The sequence below is a fragment of the Malus domestica genome, chromosome 05, assembly GCF_042453785.1.
Source record: "Malus domestica chromosome 05, GDT2T_hap1".
Classification (NCBI taxonomy): Eukaryota; Viridiplantae; Streptophyta; class Magnoliopsida; order Rosales; family Rosaceae; genus Malus; species Malus domestica.
This window is the reverse complement of record NC_091665.1, coordinates 7672080-7692621: the sequence shown is the minus strand read 5'-3', so window position 1 is coordinate 7692621 and position 20542 is coordinate 7672080. Positions and strand designations below refer to the sequence as shown.

Genomic DNA, 20542 nt, shown 5'->3' with positions numbered 1-20542 from the left:
CCGTAGATGGAGCAGTCAAGGACAAAGTAAATATCAGACCTAGTAAAGATGAAGTGTCGAATGAGCAAACTACTGCTGGAAAGCCCAAAGTCATCCAAGCTGCTAAATGGGTAGTCTGCTTTGTTTAGCTTGTGTTAGATTTTGCCAATCTTCGTGCAAGTTTATCACTTTACTAGAATTTTAATAAACTGCTTTCTTCGCTTTATTCTATCTTTATTTTTCTTGAAACTTTGCTTGCTTGAAGAATTTTATTCTTTTGTTTGTGATCAATGGAAGAATTTTGTTAGATATAAACAAGGTTATAAAAAGCGGTTAGTGGTAGTCAGACAGTGGGAAGGGGTCTAGTGCTTAGGGGTTTAGGGTTTATTTTAATTTTTACATCTGTTATATAGTGTATAATATAATTATATATATGTAAAATTTTAGACTCTTTTGGTTGCTTTTGCATCATTTTCTAAGCCCATAAATTTTGTTGGGCTTTTTTATTCACATCAATAAAAGGAAATTTTAACGAAACATTCATGGTACTGTTCACTTTTAATGAAAATGACATTTTTACTCTAAAACGTCACTCCTAGTACTATTCACTTACAACACCTTTTTGTCATTTTGATTAAAACTCAAAGTTTTCAAGTCATTTTCATTAGTTTTCATTTAATAAAATGAAAGGTTAGGCCTTGTATTCCTAGTTTTAATAAAATTGTCAACCGCTAAAAAAACCTAACTAATGCTAGCTAAAGCTGCTAAACCATGGTATCCGTCACCCATATCTACAATTGAATATGCATAATTTCTCCTCTACCACACTCTTTTTCTCCTTCTTGTTGTAGGTCATCATCGACTCCTTGTCTAGCAAACCCTGAGCTGGAGTAGGGGTAGATCAGTCTTTTTGGTGTTGACAATAACTACAAGTTATGATTGGTGGCCTTCTTCTGAAATACACAACGCTCACATGCCCCTGAGACAACGACAACATGTTTGGTGACGTGTTCATCGTTATCTAAGGAGACTAGATATTCTCAAATCTGATTGTCATGTGGCAGACACGCTTCGGAGAGGAATGAGTCTAAGCCCCTGGTTAGTTGAGGTGTGATGGAAAGCAACCCTCCCGAAACCCAAGTTAGGCTTTGGAGTTAATGGGTCGGCATCGCATGACTTTTAAGTAAATAAAAATGTGTTAGCCCATAGCAGGCCTTATTTTTATATATGACCCAAACAATCTTACCAAACCCAGCAACATTGCAAGCTAATAATCTCTCTCTTATTGCATAAGCTTCAGCAACAGTGCCAATCGCACGCATTTGTCGGCTGCTGCTCAATAGCAGACTTGAACTCTGCTTGCTGCTTCATGAAAGCCCAGTCACTGACACACACTTGACATAATATAAGCTGCAAATCGACACCAAATAGATATTTGGTACAACTCTTAGCACTGAATGAAATTTGGGTCATTTGGGTTGAAAAGTTCCTCCAGTGATCTTCAGAACTCACTTCCAGCACAACAATGGAACTTCCAGCACAACAATGGAATTCAACCTCAAAAATGCCGGTGTTCCAAAAAAAAAAGAAAGACATTATTTTTCTAGTGTTTGTGTTTAACAATGTAAGTAACAATCGAAGTGGCGACATTCTTCGACAAAATGCTTAATTGTGTGCGGAGTGTAGAATAGAAACGAACGATGTTTGAACAATATGCTCTCCTCTCTGCGCCAAACTTTGAATTCCCCTTCTAATAGTTTTAAGAAACAATCAACTAAAATGGATCTTGTAGTCTAAATCATTCAAGGAACGTATCCTTGTGCTTAATTATGCAATATAACAAACAAACAGTTCATCGCGTACCCCATTTCTCAACAAATACTATGGTTGAACAATAAACATGACTGACAGGGACGAAGTTTTATTTTCTTCAAAATAATACTAGTTCAACTTTGTTCACCATTGTAGCCCAATTCTCCAAATTTTCCAGTGTGAAATTAAGGCATCTGTAGATTACAGTATATCACTGAACTTGTTTTTTATCAGAAGCTGAGCCCCTTCAACTAACCTCTTTACCACCTCCCCTGCAGGTAAAATTTCCTTGATGAGTCCTACACTTTGGCCGGCATACATCACCATGCTTTCAATGTCACCCGTTGTTGTCGCATTTGGAACAACACCGGCAAGACGGTGAATTTCTATTTCCTGATAGAGAATATAAGTCAAGATTGCTATCCATTACATTCCACTTAGTTATATGCAATGCATGAAAAAATGCAGAAACCGAAATGGCATACTCTTGATTCTAGTGGTAAGCGTTGCTTGTCAAGTATGAGAAAAATTTCATCCTCACCCTATCATGTATTATTGCGCAGCCAATAACAGGTTGACCCGCTTCATTTTGATCAGCAGGAATATATTTACAATCATTGAAGAAAGGTGTATGCAGAACACGATGTGGTGCATCAGGCCACCTTGCACGGCCGAATACATCAGTGTACTCAGTTGCGTCATATTCAACCACCTTTCTCTTGTATGCAGGATGAGCATGACTTTCTTCAGTTGCAAGAAACCTGCAAGGACAAATTTATAGAAAAACCAAATTACCAAAACTTCACTTATAATTGAAAACATCTTGAACGACCACAGTATGAGAAAGTTTCTGGAAATTTGTAACTCAATGATATGAAAATGTCCTGTTTCCGAAACCTTAGTTGCAAGATTGTTTAAATGTGCTCTTTGAAGAGTCTAACAGGTCAAGTATATCAAACCTAGTTCCTAGGCAGATGCCCTGAGCACCAAGGGCCAGAGCAGCAACATATCCACGGGCATCCACAATACCACCAGCAGCAATGAGAGGTATATCTCGATCTCCAACAAGATCAACTACCTTCGGCAACAATGAAATTAAAGCATCCTATAATTTGAACAATAGAAAGCACATGGATGTCAATAATTCTAAGTATCTCAATTGACAAGTATCAGGCAATAGGCACTTAAGGAACGAAGCAAACACAAAACTAAGTATGTGACTAATAAAATCATCAGTGTCAATAAAACAAGATCCAAGAAAGCAGGCTCACCTGACCGATCACATGCCCTCCTGCTTCATGCCCTTGAACAATAATTGCATCTACACCAGCATGTATTGCTTTCTTCGCTTCCTCCAAGCTCCCAACCTTGAACCGAATTATATACAACTCATCAACACGTCCAGGAAAGAAAATAACAATTAACATGCCAGATGCTGTATCATACACATGTATTCTGCCAATAGAATATATAAAAAGAAATGACAAAATATATGTCTGCAACTAATTTTAGCGTGTGCACGAAGATAGATACAAGTTAAACACAATAATTTTGCTAAACAAGATGACATTCATATTTATAATTCAGAACAGTATCGCTCCGAGAACACTTACTTGAGGCACAATCTTAACCCCAGATTGATGAGCTTTCAACACAAGCTCCTCCGAACATTCACCCCAGTAAACCTGCAGCACTGCAACCTTTTCATCCAATATGGCTTGTATATTTTTCTCATGAGGAAATGCTAGAACAACACCAACCCCAAATGGTTTTTTAGTTAAGCTTCGAGTCTTCCTTATCAGCTCTTTCAAGTAATCTGGTGACTCCTGACGATCAATTAAAATTAGTATATCAACGATTCCTTCTTTAATTGAAAATTTAGGAAACTCATATATGTAGTATGTACTCCATTCCACAAAGGTTGAAAATTAACGGTCGAAATTTCAAATATTGATATGCATATGCATTACATGAGAACTCAACATCAACAAGATCCCCTCTCTTGTAGTTGAACAAGCTAAACATGTGGATCAATTCAATTTGGTAATGCAGAGAGGACAATTATGAACAAGGATTTTTCGAGGAACACCCGCCAGCGTGTGAGTGGGAGACTCCCATCTCTAGCGTGGGGGACTGATGGCCCAAGCATTGCTCTTACTAACAATATGAAAGTGCAGAAAGTTAATGGAATGAAGGTAGAAAGGACCTAATTGATAGAGATACAAACTTAGCTGATATTACAATTGTCAGGTAAGAGCTCAACAGGGAGAAATTTTTCATTGTATCCAGAACATAAGCCGGTGCACCACGTGTCATAATACAAGTGGAGGGGACACTAAAAGTATATCCTCTTTTTCCACTTTTATTTCCACACCTGGTATATCGGTACGTTGGTGTTACGGATCCATGAAATAATCACTCATCAACAAGGTTATCAAATTGATCTCCAGGAGGTGAAGTGAAAGTTGAGAACCATGATTGGGAATTGTTTGATCCCTTTCTCCGAGAAGAGGCGAAACATAATGAACTTGAATTCAGGACAGCTATTTGAAATCTTAGTGAGGGATCTGGATTCATTTGGAAAAGCAGTAGGGATATGCAAGAACAAACAATTTTTATTGGAAACATTCCTCTAATGAATTCTCTGGGAACTTATAACAATCATTTATTATCCAATTAAATAAAACTATCAATAAAAATCATTTTCCAACTGGAATTTAAGAAGAAGAAAAAATGGAAACAAAAAAGAAAAAAGGAAAGAAGGGTGACTTACCCAATCAGGAGCTCTGAGGAAACCGAGTCCACCAGCATTCGCAACAGCAGCAACAAGCTCCGGTCCTGAAATATCAGCTCCCAGCGGTGCTTGAACTATTCCGTACTCAAAACCCAATATTCCACGCCAACCCATTCTACTCTCTCAAATCTCTCACTAACTGGGAACTGCTCTAATATCGCCTGTGGGTTTCTAGTTTACTTGAAGTTATGATGATTACTAGTGATCCATGCATTTAAGGATTATTTATTTTATTTGTAATGTTTTATAGTGGGGAGACGGCTGCTGGTGCTGAGTGCTAAAAACTAATGCACCCTTTTGGTTTGTTTATTTTCCAGATAACGTAAGGGAGGACGTCAATTTTCAGTGAAGGATTTGTATGACAAAAGTATATTGGTATTGTGGCATGTCGTGTAAGTATTATAAACGAATAAGTTTTTCTCCAATTTCATTTTTTAGGTTTTCAGAACAATTTTAGACTGATTAACACTCATCACACTAATTTTATGATTCTCAAAATTCTCTAGTATCTATCAAAGAGAATTTTATTTCTTGTAATACATTTTGTGGCGAATTCAGGACGAAATAGATTGAAGCACTTCTATGCACTGCTGCTCCTTATATAATGAACATTGATGGGGAGTTCTAAAGTTGTGGTGTGTTAGCAGTAGACCTGTAAACGGGTCGGGTTTATTGGGTTTGGGTCGGGTTCAACCCGACCCGTTAAGTTAACGGGTCATCCGAACCCAATCCGTTAAGCTAACGGGTCACCCGAACCCGACCCGTTAAGCTTAACAGGTCATCCGTTTCACCCATTAACACCCGTTAACAATTATTATTATTTTTTTTTTTGCATAAAGTTTATTTTTTGTTATTAAGACTTTACTAAAATTACTAAAATATTCTCAACTAACGGGTGTTAACGGGTCCTAACGGGTCTAACGGGTTGACCCAAAGTGACCCGTTATTTAACGGGTTGTTAACGGGTTCACCCGTTAGCGACCCGACCCGTTAAGCATCCACTCAAATACAAATATTAATGGGTTGGGTCGGATCGGGTTAACGGGTTGGGTCCAAAATGCCAGGCCTAGTTAGCAGCGTGCATAAAGACCTCAAATTTATAAAGTCAACAGGCCTAAAATCGTGCTGACTAATGGATTCTAAAAACCCTAGTGAGCCTATCACTCGAATACTAAAGACCATAAAATTGTCTTCCATGCAGGAACCTCTTAACCAATAGAAATTAAGGAAAATTAATGAAAAGTGATTGTAAACTTTGAGTTTTAATGATAAGAACAAAATAAAAGGTAAAGTGAATAGTACTAGGATTGATTTTTTAGTTTAAAAATATGGTTTTTCATTAAAATGAACAATACCGGAAACTTTTCGTTAAAGTTCCCTAGAAATTAATTTGTATTTCACTATTCCTTAATGCTCGAGAAATAGCTAATTAATCAGAACTCTTAACACTAGTTCAATTTGGTTACAACTACGTAAACCAATTAGGTTGGACTTTAATATTTGACTCTAACAAATATATTGATTAGATGTATACTCCTACGGTCCAGTTTTCTTTGTAGAATTGTATTTATATATGTTGTACTTGGTAGTCAATAAAACATGTGAAAATTTTGAGAAATTTGGAAAAATAACCAGAATTTAGATCTCATATAGAATTATAGCCACAATGTTAAATTTATGATAATTATAACCAAAAGTTGATATAAAAGTACTAAAATACCCCTAATGGCTAAAACATTCCTCATTTGCTGCTCTTAACCATGAAAAAATCGACCTTCAAGATAAAAAAGATTTGAAAACAAACCAGAGGGGCTACAAAAATCCTAGTCCCCAGATCGCTGATTTGGGTTCAAATTTATTCCTTTTGGCACCATTTGTGAATCCCCAAATTATTTTCCATCTTGAAATCTGACGAAACAAATAGAATTTGTTAATTTTGATTTATTCCATCATAAACTTGGAAGAAAGCCGATAAAAAGACCCACTTCTAACAATTTTTTTTGTTCAGAACGTTGTTAAGTTTTGGAAGACATAAGTAAAAGAATGGGGAGTAGAAAAAGAAAAAATAGAAGACCAAAATCGTCAATTGGATTCATATACGATTGAAGAAGAACTAAAAGAGCTTGAAATGTGATAGCTTAAATGATTTAGGAATTTTGTGTTCAAAGGCTCTGACTTCGAATCCAATTGAAGGGGAAGGGGAATCCGTTGAATCCGTCTACAGTGGTTTGCATATTTTAATTTTGCGTTTTGGTAATTTTAAGGGTATATTAGTATTTTTATGTCAACTTTTGGTTATAATTATCATAAATTTAAAAGGGTGGCTATAATTCTATATGAGGTCCAAATTGTGGTTATTTTTCCAAATTTCCCGAAAATTTTGGGGAATTAAAAAAAACAGAATAGACAAATAAAATCATTTTTATTAATAAATGTTGGCTTCAAAGTTTAGCTCATCTCAATTTTGGAGTAGCATTCTCTTCCTTTTTTTTTCCCTCCTCTTTCCTCCCCTCTTATTTGAACGGTCATAGTTAAACTACGTCAACATCTTATATTAATTTTTTTATAGAAAGAGAAAGATGAAATAAAGAATGTGAGAGGAAGGGAAAGAATCATAATCCCTCAATTTTACATCTAGTTTTCCATGCATGAAAACAATAATGTCAATATTTCCCAATAATTAGATCCTAAATAAACTGCAGTTGTATGAAATTGACCCTTTTTTTAATATACTTGCCCTATAACTCACATACCGACCTTGTATTTGTATGGAGTAAGCTACTTTCTTTCTTTTTCTATTTTTTTTTAATTTTTTTAGAAGAATCTCGATGATACGAGAGAAATTTTATTAAATCAAAAAGAGAAGTTACACTTAATTAGGGTCGTAATATAAGAAAAAATAATAAAGTAAAATGTACAAGAAAAGAGAGAGAGACATAAACATGTCCCTCTTAAGAAAACAAATAAAACTACAAGAGAGGAGGGGGTGGTTTGACATCTGTTGGGGGACTTTTAGGTCGAAGTGGACTTGGGCTTTGAGAACGTCCTCTTGTCTCTCTTGGTGCAGATTCATAACAAGTCTCATGATATCTCAAAAGAGATAGCTTGTCTTAGAAAATACCCTGGTAATATCAACAACTCGAAGATAGCGTGTAAGATCAAGATAATGACTTGCTCAAGTGAAGCGTGGTGTGAAAGCTAGAAGATTATCAATTTACATGAGAGAGAAGGGATTTGTATGGTTGCATGACATTCTTTGCTAGATAATCTAGGCTTTCCTAGGGTGATAGTTAGGTTTCTAATGGCCGGGATGTTTGATGTAAAGCTACGAAAATTACTAAGGTTGCATGGATGGTGATGCTTGGGGCTTGGAGTATGCTTCTGGGCTAAGTGGAACTTTCTGGGCTTTTTCCTGGGTAGTTCTCTCTCACTACGTTTTCTCTATGTCTCTCTTTGTGTTACTCTAATCTCATCTGTATTTTTCCCTCCAATGGTTTCTCTTCCTCCTTATGTAAGCGTAGGGTTCTTCTTTAGGTTTCAAGGGAGTATCACTTTGTGGCTTGGTCTTCCCTTCCTTTCATTCCCTTCCTTTAGGTTTGAAGTTATGATGATTACTAGGGATCCATGCATTTAAGGATTATTTATTTTATTTGTAATGTTTTATAGTGGGGAGACGGCTGCTGGTGCTGAGTGCTAAAAACTAATGCACCCTTTTGGTTTGTTTATTTTCCAGATAACGTAAGGGAGGACGTCAATTTTCAGTGAAGGATTTGTATGACAAAAGTATATTGGTATTGTGGCATGTCATGTAAATGTTATAAAGGAATAAGTTTTTCTCCAATTTCATTTTTTAGGTTTTCAGAACAATTTTAAACTGATTAACACTCATCACACTAATTTTATGATTCTCAAAATTCTCTAGTATCTATCACCTTCAAGAGAATTTTATTTCTTGTAATACATTTTGTGGCGAATTCAGGACGAAATAGATTGAAGCACTTCTATGCACTGCTGCTCCTTATATAATGAACATTGATGGGGAGTTCTAATAGAGACCTCAAATTTATAAAGTCAACAGGCCCTAAAATCGTGCTGACTAATGGATTCTAAAAACCCTAGTGAGCCTATCACTCGAATACTAAAGACCATAAAATTGTCTTCCATGCAGGAACCTCTTAACCAATAGAAATTAAGAAAACTAATGAAAAGTGAATAGTACTAGGATTGATTTTTTAGTGTAAATGTGGTTTTTCATTAAAATGAACAATACCGGAAACTTTTCGTTAAAGTTCCCTAGAAATTAATTTGTATTTCACTATTCCTTAATGCTCGAGAAATACCTAATTAATCAGAACTCTTAACACTAGTTCAATTTGGTTACAACTACGTAAACCAATTAGGTTGGACTTTAATATTTGACTCTAACAAATATATTGATTAGATGTATACTCTCTACGGTCCAGTTTTGTTTGTAGAATTGTATTTATATATGTTGTACTTGGAAGTCATTAAAACATGTGAAAAATTTGGGGAATTAAAAAAAACAGAATAGACAAATAAAATCATTTTTATTAATAAATGTTGGCTTCAAAGTTTGGCTCATCTCAATTTTGGAGTAGCATTCTCTTCCTTTTTTTTTCCCTCCTCTTTCCTCCCCTCTTATTTGAACGGTCATAGTTAAGTGACGTCAACATCTTATATTAATTTTTTTATAGAAAAAGAAAGATGAAATAGAGAATATGAGAGGAAGGGAAAGAATCATACTCCCTCAATTTTACATCTAGTTTTCCATGCATGAAAACAATAATGTCAATATTTCCCAATAATTAGATCCTAAATAAACTGCAGTTGTATGAAATCGACCGTTTTTTTAATATACTTGCCCTATAACTCACATACCGACCTTGTATTTGTATGGAGTAAGCTACTTTCTTTCTTTTTCTATTTTTTTTTAATTTTTTTTAGAAGAATCTCGATGATACAAGAGAAATTTTATTAAATCAAAAAGAGAAGTTACACTTAATTAGGGTCGTAATATAAGAAAAAATAATAAAGTAAAATGTACAAGAAAAGAGAGAGAGACATAAACATGTCCCTCTTAAGAAAACAAATAAAACTACAAGAGAGGAGGGGGTGGTTTGGACATCTGTTGGGGGACTTTTAGGTCGAAGTGGACTTGGGCTTTGAGAACATCCTCTTGTCTCTCTTGGTGTGGATTCGTAATAAGTCCCAGGATATCTCAAAAGAGATAGCCTGTCTTAGAAAATACCCTGGTAATATCAACGACTCGAAGATAGCGTGAAAGATCAAGATAATGACTTGCTCAAGTGAAGCGTGGTGTGAAAGCTAGAAGATTATCAATTTACATGAGAGAGAAGGGATTTGTATGGTTGCATGACATTCTTTGCTAGATAATCTAGGCTTTCCTAAGGTGATAGTTAGGTTTCTAATGGCTGGGATGTTTGATGTAAAGCTACGAAAATTACTAAGGTTGCATGGATGGTGATGCTTGGGGCTTGGAGTATGCTTCTGGGCTAAGTGGAACTTTCTGGGCTTCTTCCTGGGTAGTTCTCTCTCACTACGTTTTCTCTATGTCTCTCTGTGTGTTACTCTAATCTCATCTGTGTTTTTCCCTCCAATGGTTTCTCCTTCTCCTTATGTAAGCGAAGGGTTCTTCTTTAGGTTTCAAGGGAGTATCACTTTGTGGCTTGGTCTTCCCTTCCTTTCATTCCCTTCTCTTTTTTTGTTTTTTGTTTTTTGTTTTTGTTTTTGTTTTTGTTTTTGTTTTGTTTTTTGGAACGTGGGCTTCCTAATGGGACTTTTCCTCTTTCCGCGTGGCAACGGATCACTCCCTGCCGTTGTGCTCCCTTGCTTCCCGTGCACGTCCAATCATATGGAGAAACTATGGGTATTCCCCCGCCTTCACTTGGTAACTATTACAAACTGCTCTTCTCCTTAGGACAAGTGTTTAATTTGTCCTTGCTCCTCATCTCCTTCTTTAATTCTAATTCCTTCTTCAAATTTTTCATAACTGCTCTTCTCTCCAAAATCTTCTCTGCTCTTTATCCTGTTTGGGCTTTTTTGTGCTTTGTGACAAGGTTTTCTTCAAATAAGGAAATTCTTCCTATTTTTTGAATTTTTTTCTCCTTTTGTCTTATCTGTTTGCCATGGTGATGAAATTAGGCATGCATCTCTCCTTTTAATCATGTGTTTCAAAGATTTTGAAGTTTCAGCATGGACGAACTAAAGGTGCGGGTCTTTCCTTCGGGAAATCAAACTCCACTCCTTGGGTAGTCTTGCGGCTTCGAATTCATGTGTGTTTGCCCTCTGCGATTTCTCTCATGCTTTCCATGTATCTGTGTAATTGTCATTTAGCCTAGCCTTTTTGCATGTTGGTGCACATTTGGTTGGGATCGATTGATCAGTTGCATTGATCTGCTTAGTGTGATTAGCTTGATTGCATACATAACCTATTTTTGCTTGGGTACATGTATAACATACTCTCCCTAGCTAGATTTTTTTAGGGCTTTGATAACATGGCATATGTAGTGAAAGATGCATTTCTTTGGCGTGATAGCATGTAGGGAAAATAGTCCCATGTTAAAGTCCTAGACTTTCGCATAAAAGGCTTGGAATTTTATGAACGTACCCTTTTGCTTTCCTGAGGTGTGTTTGTTTGTTTTCTTGAGGATATATTCGTTATCGTGTTTCACCTTGTATACTTGCACATTTCTTCTTGCATGCTGCACTGGCTTATGGTATCTATGGTTTGGTGCTTGATTTCCATAGGTGCATTATGGCTACGGAATCACCAAAGTGTCCAACTGTGGTTGATGGGTCATTCACTACTGAGGACCGACTTCGACGAGGCAAGCCGCTGCCTCCTCTTGGTTCTCAAAGCAAGGCTTTCAAGAAGGAAGAGCCTTCCTTAGACTCGGTCCCTTCTATTGATCCCAGACGTATTTCTTAGTGCTACATCGAGAGTGGGTTGTTTCTCATCACGCTGATCCACTTCAAGTTCTCCTATGGTAAGGCCATTGGTTGGGCAAATTGGGTGGACACTGGGCTTAGCTTTACGAACCAATGGGCGACCTTGACAAAGGGCCAAGGTTTTGGATGCTTTCTTCATGACCAAGAAGCAGGTTGTTTGCCTCAAGCCCAAATTTCTTCGCCACGTGGTTAGGAGGTGGAGTAAAGAGACCCATATCTTTGTTTATGCTTCAGGAGAATTTACCCTCACTTTAGAGGATGTCGCCAATATTATGCATCTTCCAATTGCGGGTAATTTGGATCTCTTCCATTACGTCATTCCTTTTGCAGACAAGAACATTTTTTATGTTTAGAAAAAGAGTGCTCATACTTCTCCGAGCAAGGCTTTTCGCTTCAATGAATGGATTAAACACTTTTAACAGAATAAACAAGAGCCGAACTACAGGTTCGAGGCCATGTTGTGTTTGTGGCTAGGTCACTTTGTCTTTTGTGATAGCAAGGATACCTTCATTTGCCATGTGATACCTTGGGCAATGACGATAGCACGTGGCCATGTGGTTTCGCTAGCTTCACTATTTCTCGGGCTTCTCTACCATGAGCTAGATCAACTTCACACTCTGAAGGAACAAGTCGAGGGTAGTGCCCCGTTGAAAAGTTTCCTTTGCGTTAGCTTTTTGCAAATCTTCCTATATGAGCGTATCAAGGGTCTGAAGATAACTTCTTGCCCTTCTAATGCAGCGAAGAGCTGATATGTTATTAATTCTTCCTCTACTTGCCTAAAAAGCTCATGTTAGCTTGTCGTTGGTTTGGGAAGATTCCAGCAAATAAACAGAACTTTTTAAAGCTTTTAGACAATGTTTCTAGCTTTGTTTTCCGTCCGTATGTGTCAGTCCCGAAAGGTTTTACGTCCGTGATGTTCTTTATCGATGTTGCTTGTGATGATGATCCAAGTGTGATGTCAATTCTTCTCGCTGAGATTCTGGATTTCCTTTCGCTTACCGAAAAATCGTTGACTTTGCTGGCTTCTTCAATCCCCTTCTAGGGGGAGGATAACGAAGAAAGAAGTGTATCTTATTCTCATTTCCAGGTGCGACTTTAACTGAGTTTTAACCAAGGGGTGCCGATATCTTTCCATGCCAAAATTGAGGCCTTTTTCAATAATTTGTTTTGAAATTCTATGTATGCGCTTCCGAAATGTTTTCGCCATTTCCAGTACATTACCAACTAGACCCGGGTAGGTGGTATCTCTAAAGGTTATGCCGCTTATTAGTTGAAATGTTTCCCTACTATTGCCAAGTTTCATAGTGACAAGCAGCTGCAGTTGTCTCCCAGCGTTGTCAACCATCCCAGGCTAGTGTTAGAGCTTATGACTGCTGCTTTGGGTTCAAAGCATCGATGCCTTACTACAGCAGAAGAAAGCAATGCTTCAGATGACTCTTCTCGGAGCACCAAGAAGTGTGGAGCATCAGGTGCTAGCGAAAGAAAGCCTACAGATCAAGGGAAGAAAGTGGCTTCGAGTATATTTCTTGGTTTGACTTCTCATGCTAATTTTACCTTTGCATGTTCTTCCTCAATGTTTTATATGTTGTGCCTCAGATGATGCAGTGAAACGCTTTAGACCTTGGGTGGTGAGGACGGTCCACCTAGTAGCAAGCCTGACTCTTCTCTTAAGCCGAAGAAATGGAAGAGTGAAGGTTTCGCAATGAAGCCAAAGACTAGTAATAGATCTTGTTCCCTTGTTTCTTACTCCATTTGCTTTGTGGTTGTATGCTAATTATAACTTTGTCACAGCTAAGACTTTTGGCAAAGAAGTAGCTCCTGCTAGCCCTGCCTGTAGGACTAGGAGTGCCCAAGCGTCTACTTCTTCCGGCATCCAAAGCATCCTGAGTTCCTCGATATTACTACCGCGAGTAGGGAAGAACGGAGTGCTAGGGGGAAACTGACGGTGATGAGGCAGCTGTCGAAGGCTTGGCCGTTGAACAAAACAGCAATATACGTGCTGATTCTGACCCTAGGAGTGGTGGACATCCTTAGGCTTTCCTAGGGAAGGACACGGAGGGTGAAGACAATGGCAGAGAAGTAAGCGACAATGATGACATTAAAGCAGCAGAGGATGTTGATCTTGATGAAGTTGACAGATTTTTGAATAATGACGTTCAGGTTAAAGCGAAACATACAAAAGTATTGTCAACCTTCTCTTTATGTCTTTGAATTTTTATCAAGCTTACATGTGCATGTAGGAAGTAGCCAAACTTTGCTTAGCATGTTTTTGCATATGCATGTATAAGCATGTTGATTTGTTGGAATTTCGCCTTGGATACCTTTTGTGGGCTGTGCTACTTTGTGTCTCTGCTTGTTGATATGTTTCTTTACTTGTGCATATTTTCTCTGATGTCCCTGCAAGTGAATACTGGTGTTGTAGGGGCTACAGATGTGTTGAAGCTTCTAGTGGCGTTACTCCTAAGCTTATAGAGGATGTTGCAATGGGTAGCAATGTTCAGCCAACAGAAGTCGTACCTTCTCTAAAGGTTCTTTCCCCTGAGAAGCAGGCTTCGGTGGAAGAGTGAGCATCATAGTACGAGGCCCCCAGGAAGCTTAAGCATAGTATTGCCAAATGGAGCATGGGTGCTAAGCTTGATTAAGGAACTGATTTCTTTTGGTGAGGCTTTCTCTTCACGGGTCAACTTTAGGGAAGTAAAGGTCTGCTTCAGACTAGCTAATGCATTGGGCAAGTTCTTTGAGTGCGTCGATGATGCAGATGTGAGATTGATAGGTTTATTTTCCTTCATGCGAGGAATAATTTTTGAGGAGCTAGAGACTCTGCTTTATGGCATGAAGTATACTTCCCCATGGGAAATCACAGAGCATAGACTACTATGTTGGCAAGATATGAATAGTGATGTGGCAGCTTTGGGCATGCCAATAGGCTCTTTAGTTGAGAAGATATGAGAGTTGCATGATACCATGTTTGAGCTTTGGCTTGAGAAGGAGAATGGCGGCTTGGATCAATTCATCAAAGTAAACAAATTGATGCGTGCTCTCAAACTGCAGCGTGATGAACTAGAGGTGAAAAGCTCAAGTTGAAGAAGTTGGTCCATATAAGCTCCAAAGAAATAGTGGTGTGCCTTCAACTTGCATCGGATCAATTGCATGCTGGCACCTCTAACAGTTCCTCCGAGAAGTGGTGTTCTAAGCTTAACTTCTCCCCTTCCTATTACTGTGCATTTTGCCTGACTGTTTGCATTTTTCTAACCCTCTGCTTCTTTTTCTTGGCAGAGCATAAACCTTGAGATGTTAAAGTAGCAGGCTATGAAGAAAGTTGCATTCCTCACTCCGCCTTTACTTTTAGTTGTAATTTCCTTTTAGATTGCTAGCTTATTCTTTTTTGTACAATGGTCATGGGGCCACTTTGCTTTGTATTTTGCTTATTTGCTTTTGACTCATTCCTTTGGCTTTGGATACTGATGTTGATTTTATCATAATGCTTGTGACGTCTTTAATCTTCTTGCCATGATATTGGCATTTTCTTGCATGAGAATTTGCTGGATAAACTTATATTTAGAGCTTTCTGAGGCACATGTTTAAGCTTTTGCCTGCTTTCCTGGGAGAAATAGTTAATCATGCTGCTTGGCATTTTGCCAGCGAGCTTCTCTAAGGAAAAATGAAAAAAATGTCGTAACTTACATAAGGAAGCAGAACAAGTCTGGAAAGCTTTACTTGCTTAACTTTGATTGGCTTGTTGCTTTTAAAAGCTTTTCCTTGCTTGGCTTGATTTTGCATTAATAGGTTTTGGCATGTTGCATGAGTATAGCTTTTTAGGAAGCTTTATTTGCTTGACTCAATGGTTTTGCATGGCGTATTGGTTTGGCATGTTGCATAAGCATTGAACCATTGAGCAGCTTGCATGGCATTGATAGGCTTGGCATGTTGCATAAGTACTAGCTTTTGGACGAACTTTAGTTGCTTGACTCAATGGTTTTGCATAGCGTGTTAGCTTGGCATGCTGTATGAGCATTGAACCATTGAGCAGCTTGCTTAGCATTGATTTTGCATTGATTGGCTTGGTCTGGGCTTTTATTATAGCCTTGGCATGATTACTGCTTTAACTTGTTTAGAAGAAATCCTTCTAGTTACTCTTTCCAATGTAAAGAAACGAATGTACCAAATCTTTATACAAAATGCTCCTTCCTTTCATTAAAATTTGGGGTACATTAATCGTTGCATAGCCTTACAAGGTCTCATAAAGTAAGCAAAATGATCATTGCATAAAATGAGCTTGTTCTTCTAAAATAAGTAAAAGTTTTTTAGCAGTAATATGGCTTTAGCCACTTTGCATTGATAGGTTCCGTTAACATACCTTTCTTGACCAAAGTCAAGTAGTAGTAACCACTTCGATAAGCTTCCTTGATCACAAAAGGTCTTTCCTAGTGTGGGGCGAACTTCGAAGGTCTGGATATTTGCCTCTTTATGTGTTCGACTGTCTTAAGGACAAGATCTCATTCCTTGAAGTTGCGTGGATTGACTCTGCAGTTGTAAGCTTTGGTAACCTGTTGGGGGTATATGGCTGCTTTCCTAGCTACTTCTACCCTTTTTTCCTCAAGGTCATTCCACCTCCAGCTTGTGCATACTGTAGCATCCCATTCTACGTCGTTGAATGTTGAAACTCTTATTGTGGGCATCATCATTTACACAGGGGAAATAGCTTCAGACCCATACACCAATGAGTAATGAGAGAAACCCATAGCATTTCTTGGAGATGTGCGATAGGCCCATAAGACGTTTGGAAGATGCATACTCCAACCCTCAGAGTAGTTATGTATCATTTTGCTTTGGATTCTCAGCTGTGTCTTGTTTGTGGCTTCGGCTTGACCATTTCCTTAAGAATAGTATGACATGAAGTGGCGGTGCTTGATCCCATCAGCATCAAGTGTGGCACTTGTTTGTTCACAAAAGGTTTGCCGTTACCACTCACTATTTTGTAAGGTATTCTAAATCGGCAAACGATGCATCCCCTGATGAAATTGGGTACTACTGCTCCCATTACTTTCCTCATAGGGATTACCTCTACCTATTTTGTGAAGTACTCAGTGGCTACTAGGATCAATATGTGGCTTTCAGAAGCTGGATTGATTGTTCCTATCAAATCAAACCCTCAAGTATAGAATGGCCATGTAGTGCGCATATCTTAGAGCTTAAGCAGAATGCTTGAAATTGGTGCCTTCATGGTAGGAAGGTTGGTGACTAGCTGCTGGACCTGTTGATAGGCTTCACCACATTCATTGGTCCATACGAATTCCTTCATTTTCCTGATCAATAGGGTGAAGGCTCGTGTTGCTGCTGCTAATCCTGGGATAAAGCGTAGAATATAAGATAGCTTCCCTATCAAGCTTTTCAGCTCTTTTACGTTTGTCGGTGGCATGAGGACTCTTATGGTGCACACTTTGTCTGGATCTACATCGATGTCGCGTTGATGCACCAAGAAGCCTATGAACTTGCTCGAGGAAACATCGAATGACCATTTCTTGGGGTTCATCTTCAACCTATATGCTCGGCATCTCCTCAACACTTTCCTTAGCACTTCCCAATGCCCTTCCCTGGTCTTGGATTTCATGACGAGGTCGTCCACATAGTCTTCCACCTTCTTCCCCATCAGGTCGTGAAAAATTGTTGTCATTGCTCGTTGATATGTAGCACTGGCTTTTTTGAGTCCGAATGGCAAGACAGTGTAGTAAAACTTTCCAAATGGCGTGCAGAAAAAAAAATCTTCTTAGCATTTTTGGCAGACATCTTGATTTGATTGTACCCACTGAAGCCATCCATAAATGACATCAGGCTTTGCCCTGAGGTTGAATCGATCATAATGTCCATGGTGGGCAGTGAAAACTCGTCATTTGGGCATGCTGCATTTAGATCTCGGTAGTCGATGCATATCTGAATTTGAACAATGTTCTTTTTCTTTACTGGGATGATGTTGGCTAGCCAAAAAAGGTGCTTGATAAATTCAACCGCCAAAAGCTTTTCTACCTTAACTTTGATTTTAGCCTCTATTTCTGGATGGAAATTCCTCATTTGTTGTACGATAAGATTGATCCCAAGCTATGTATTTAAAGTGTGGCGCACTAAGTTCGATCAAGGCCTGGCATCTCTTCATAGCTCCAAGCAAAGATGTCCTTGAACTCCTTTAACATGCTAACTAGTTCTTTCTTTTCCTCAACAGTTAAGTAAACGCTAATAGAAATCAATTTTTGCACAGAATGATCATCATTTAGGTTTACATATTCAAGCTTTTCCGCCACTACAGTGGATCCATCCTACATGCATTTTGGCTGGATTCATCCTCAGCATGATTTTCTACACATAATGATCATTATTTAGGCATGATTTTATGCAGGGATTCGTCCTCGACAACATGTGTAGCCATGTCTTCAGTTTCTTTGGGACCTTCACTTGCTTGGCGTGTAGCACTTACATATCGGGGCTTTCTTACACAATATGGTCAAACCCTCCAACCCATCATAAGTTGTAGACGACGCAGCCATCGAGAAACACAACCCTGGAGCATTAAGGTAGAGTGTAGGCAATGACATTGGCCTCTGGTTGTATGCATTTTCCTTTTCCCACAGTGGCTAGGAATTCTTAGTGACTGAGATCTCGAACTTCTTCCCAACAGGGTAAAGGTATCCCTGAGGCCTGTGATATCCTACTTCTGGTACTTGAGAAATCATTATAGAACTCAGCATCGGAATAGTGAACTTTGTCGAGGTTGAATGGCATTTAGTTTCCGGGGATGCAAATAGGCCTCAGGCCAATCCTTCCCTTGACGTACTGGTGGTAGGTAGAGGCTACGAGTCTATGCTTATTTATCCATGGCCTTCCGAGCAGAGCATTGTAAGCCACATTGATATCCATCACATAAAACTTAGTAAAAAACCGGATAGAGGCGATCTTTAAGTCGATCTCGATATATCCAATTGTTTCCTCATTGCTATTCCCAAACCCATTGATAGAGATTTGAGACCTTACCACCTTTGACATTGGGACACCTGTTGCAATGAGCACTACCAAGGGTAGAATGTTGACAAAGAAACCAGTGTCAACCAAAGCTCGCCTGATGAATATGTCATTGATCTATCATTCTAGGTACAGTGGCCTTTGGTGGTCAGGGAAAGCCATTTCCATGTCTTCGTCAGTGAAGATAATTGCATTGTTGTTCTCAATGAAGGCCTTATGCGGTTGGACAACATAGCATTGAGGGCCATAGTCATTGGAAACATGCATGAGAGCTTCAGCAGTAGTGGTCTTTACTTCCGGGCCGTATTCAAGCTAGTCGAAAAAGGATTTAAACTTCGGGTTTTCCTAGAAGACTTGCGCTACAATAGGCCTTTGCCCTTGCGAAAGGTAATGCTCAAATGTTTCCATGTCGAGAAGGTTGTACAAAGTCACAGCTGTCATTTCCTGGCTGAACAATTGCTCTTCCAAGGCTTCCTCGTTGTATTCTTCTGGCATATCGATGGTGAAGACTTCGTCACTTAGGCTTGGGGCAAAATCCACGAGATTTGCATCCTCATCTCCCCATCCCTTAGCTTGAGAACATGGAGTATCATAGCTCTGCGGCTTGGAGTATTTGCACCAGTAAGCCTTCTCTATGTTCTTGGAAGATGACTTCTAGTGGCTTCGGGTCCTTGATCTATGGGTGGTAGACATCATCATCTCCGGAGCATGTGATGACAGCTGCCATCTCTTTCTTTCAGCGTTTTGGCAGATGGTCAATGTCTATGGCTTGCGTCTTACATGGCAGCTTTAGCATTCCTTCACAGATTTTTACATGGAGAATTTTTCGCAAAGTTTGGCATACAATATAGGGATGTCCCACATACTGATGGTATCGACAGTAACTGGGGTTCTTTCTATCTTCCCTAGAAGGGGTTGTGTAAGGACGGGGCAGCTTGATGGCCCCATATGCGAGCATGGTATCAAGGATATTTGGGAATTTTTCATCGCTGCTTGCCAATGGATGATAGGTTCCCTATCGCTTTCCCTTTTCATCATTTTCTGTGAGTTGTAGTTAGATTTGTTATCCACGGCTAGGGCATGATGAGATTTCTTCTTGTCAGTTTTCCAAGATCTCCTTGTAGAAGGCTTGACCAACAAGCTGGTCTTCCACACCGCCTCCAAGAGCCTCGAGAACTGGCTGATACCAATGTTTTCCAAGTACACCTTATAGTCAGCTACAATGTTGCTGATACAGATCTCCACAAGAGCTTTCTCGTCTTTCTTGTCACAGCAGTCAAGGGCAAGGTCTTGGAAATGTTTAACAAAAGTCATCGAATCTTCCACGTGCTTTTGGCATGTATTATTGAGCTGAGTTGTTATGACTCTTTCCTCATGCTAGAAGTATTTTTTTTACAGATTTTACCTGCTAGCTCTTCCCAGGTCCCTATAGAACCTAGTGCGAGGGTGGTGTACCAAGTATAGGCACGATTAATTAGGCTTTTCGAGAACTCCCTAAGACGTAGGTTGTATTCGCCGACATGAGGACCCAAAACATCAATGAAACGGCTTATATGTTCCTCAGGGCTACCATTATTCCCGTCAAAGAAAACAAGGTTGGGAGTCTTGTATCCCTTAGGATATGGGATGTGGAGAACGCTAGTTGGATATGGTGGCTCAGGAACATATTTCCAATCCTTCGAACTCATGTGCAACTCATTTTCAAGCATGGCTATGACGTCTTCCTGAGTGACAAATGATGGTGTTTTCTCAAGACCCTTGCTAACAGCGACAACTAACTCATCCTGATAAGCCTTTTCGAGCATGGCTATCATTGTTTTCTCGATTGGCTTCGGGATTAAGTTTTTCAACTCTTTCACGAACGCAGCAATTTCTTTTTGGGCTTCACCCAAGGCATGAATGGCTGCGATGATGTCCAGCATGTCATATTCATCTAGATTTTCCTAGCTTTCCTGG

At 39.0% G+C, this 20542-nt stretch overlaps 1 protein-coding gene across 2 annotated transcripts; it reads right to left on the bottom strand.

Moving 5' to 3' along the window:
* Positions 1–1765: 1765 nt before the first annotated feature.
* Positions 1766–4945, bottom strand: LOC103420111 (uncharacterized). Of its 2 annotated transcripts, XM_029101941.2 has the most exons (7): positions 4565–4929; positions 3552–3617; positions 3405–3476; positions 3063–3158; positions 2751–2896; positions 2333–2552; positions 1766–2184 (listed from the first exon to the last, which is right to left on the bottom strand). In XM_029101941.2, exons 1-7 carry the CDS (start codon positions 4697–4699, stop codon positions 1993–1995), a joined length of 927 nt encoding a protein of 308 aa, XP_028957774.1. In that variant the 5' UTR covers positions 4700–4929; the 3' UTR covers positions 1766–1992. The 2 variants fall into 2 exon arrangements, with proteins under 2 accessions (XP_028957774.1, XP_008356398.2); XM_008358176.4 differs by having other exon boundaries at positions 3405–3617; positions 4565–4945.
* Between the last annotated feature and the right edge of the window lie 15597 nt (positions 4946–20542).

Coding starts and splice junctions, on each gene's coding strand:
- LOC103420111 (XM_008358176.4), bottom strand. CDS start 4,699: ATGGGTTGGCGTGGAATATTGGGTTTTGAGTACGGAATAGTTCAAGCA. Junction 2,553..2,750: donor GGCATCTGCCTAGGAACTAG/GTTTGATATACT, acceptor TTGTCCTTGCAG/GTTTCTTGCAACTGAAGAAA. Junction 2,185..2,332: donor GCGCAATAATACATGATAGG/GTGAGGATGAAA, acceptor ATTCTCTATCAG/GAAATAGAAATTCACCGTCT.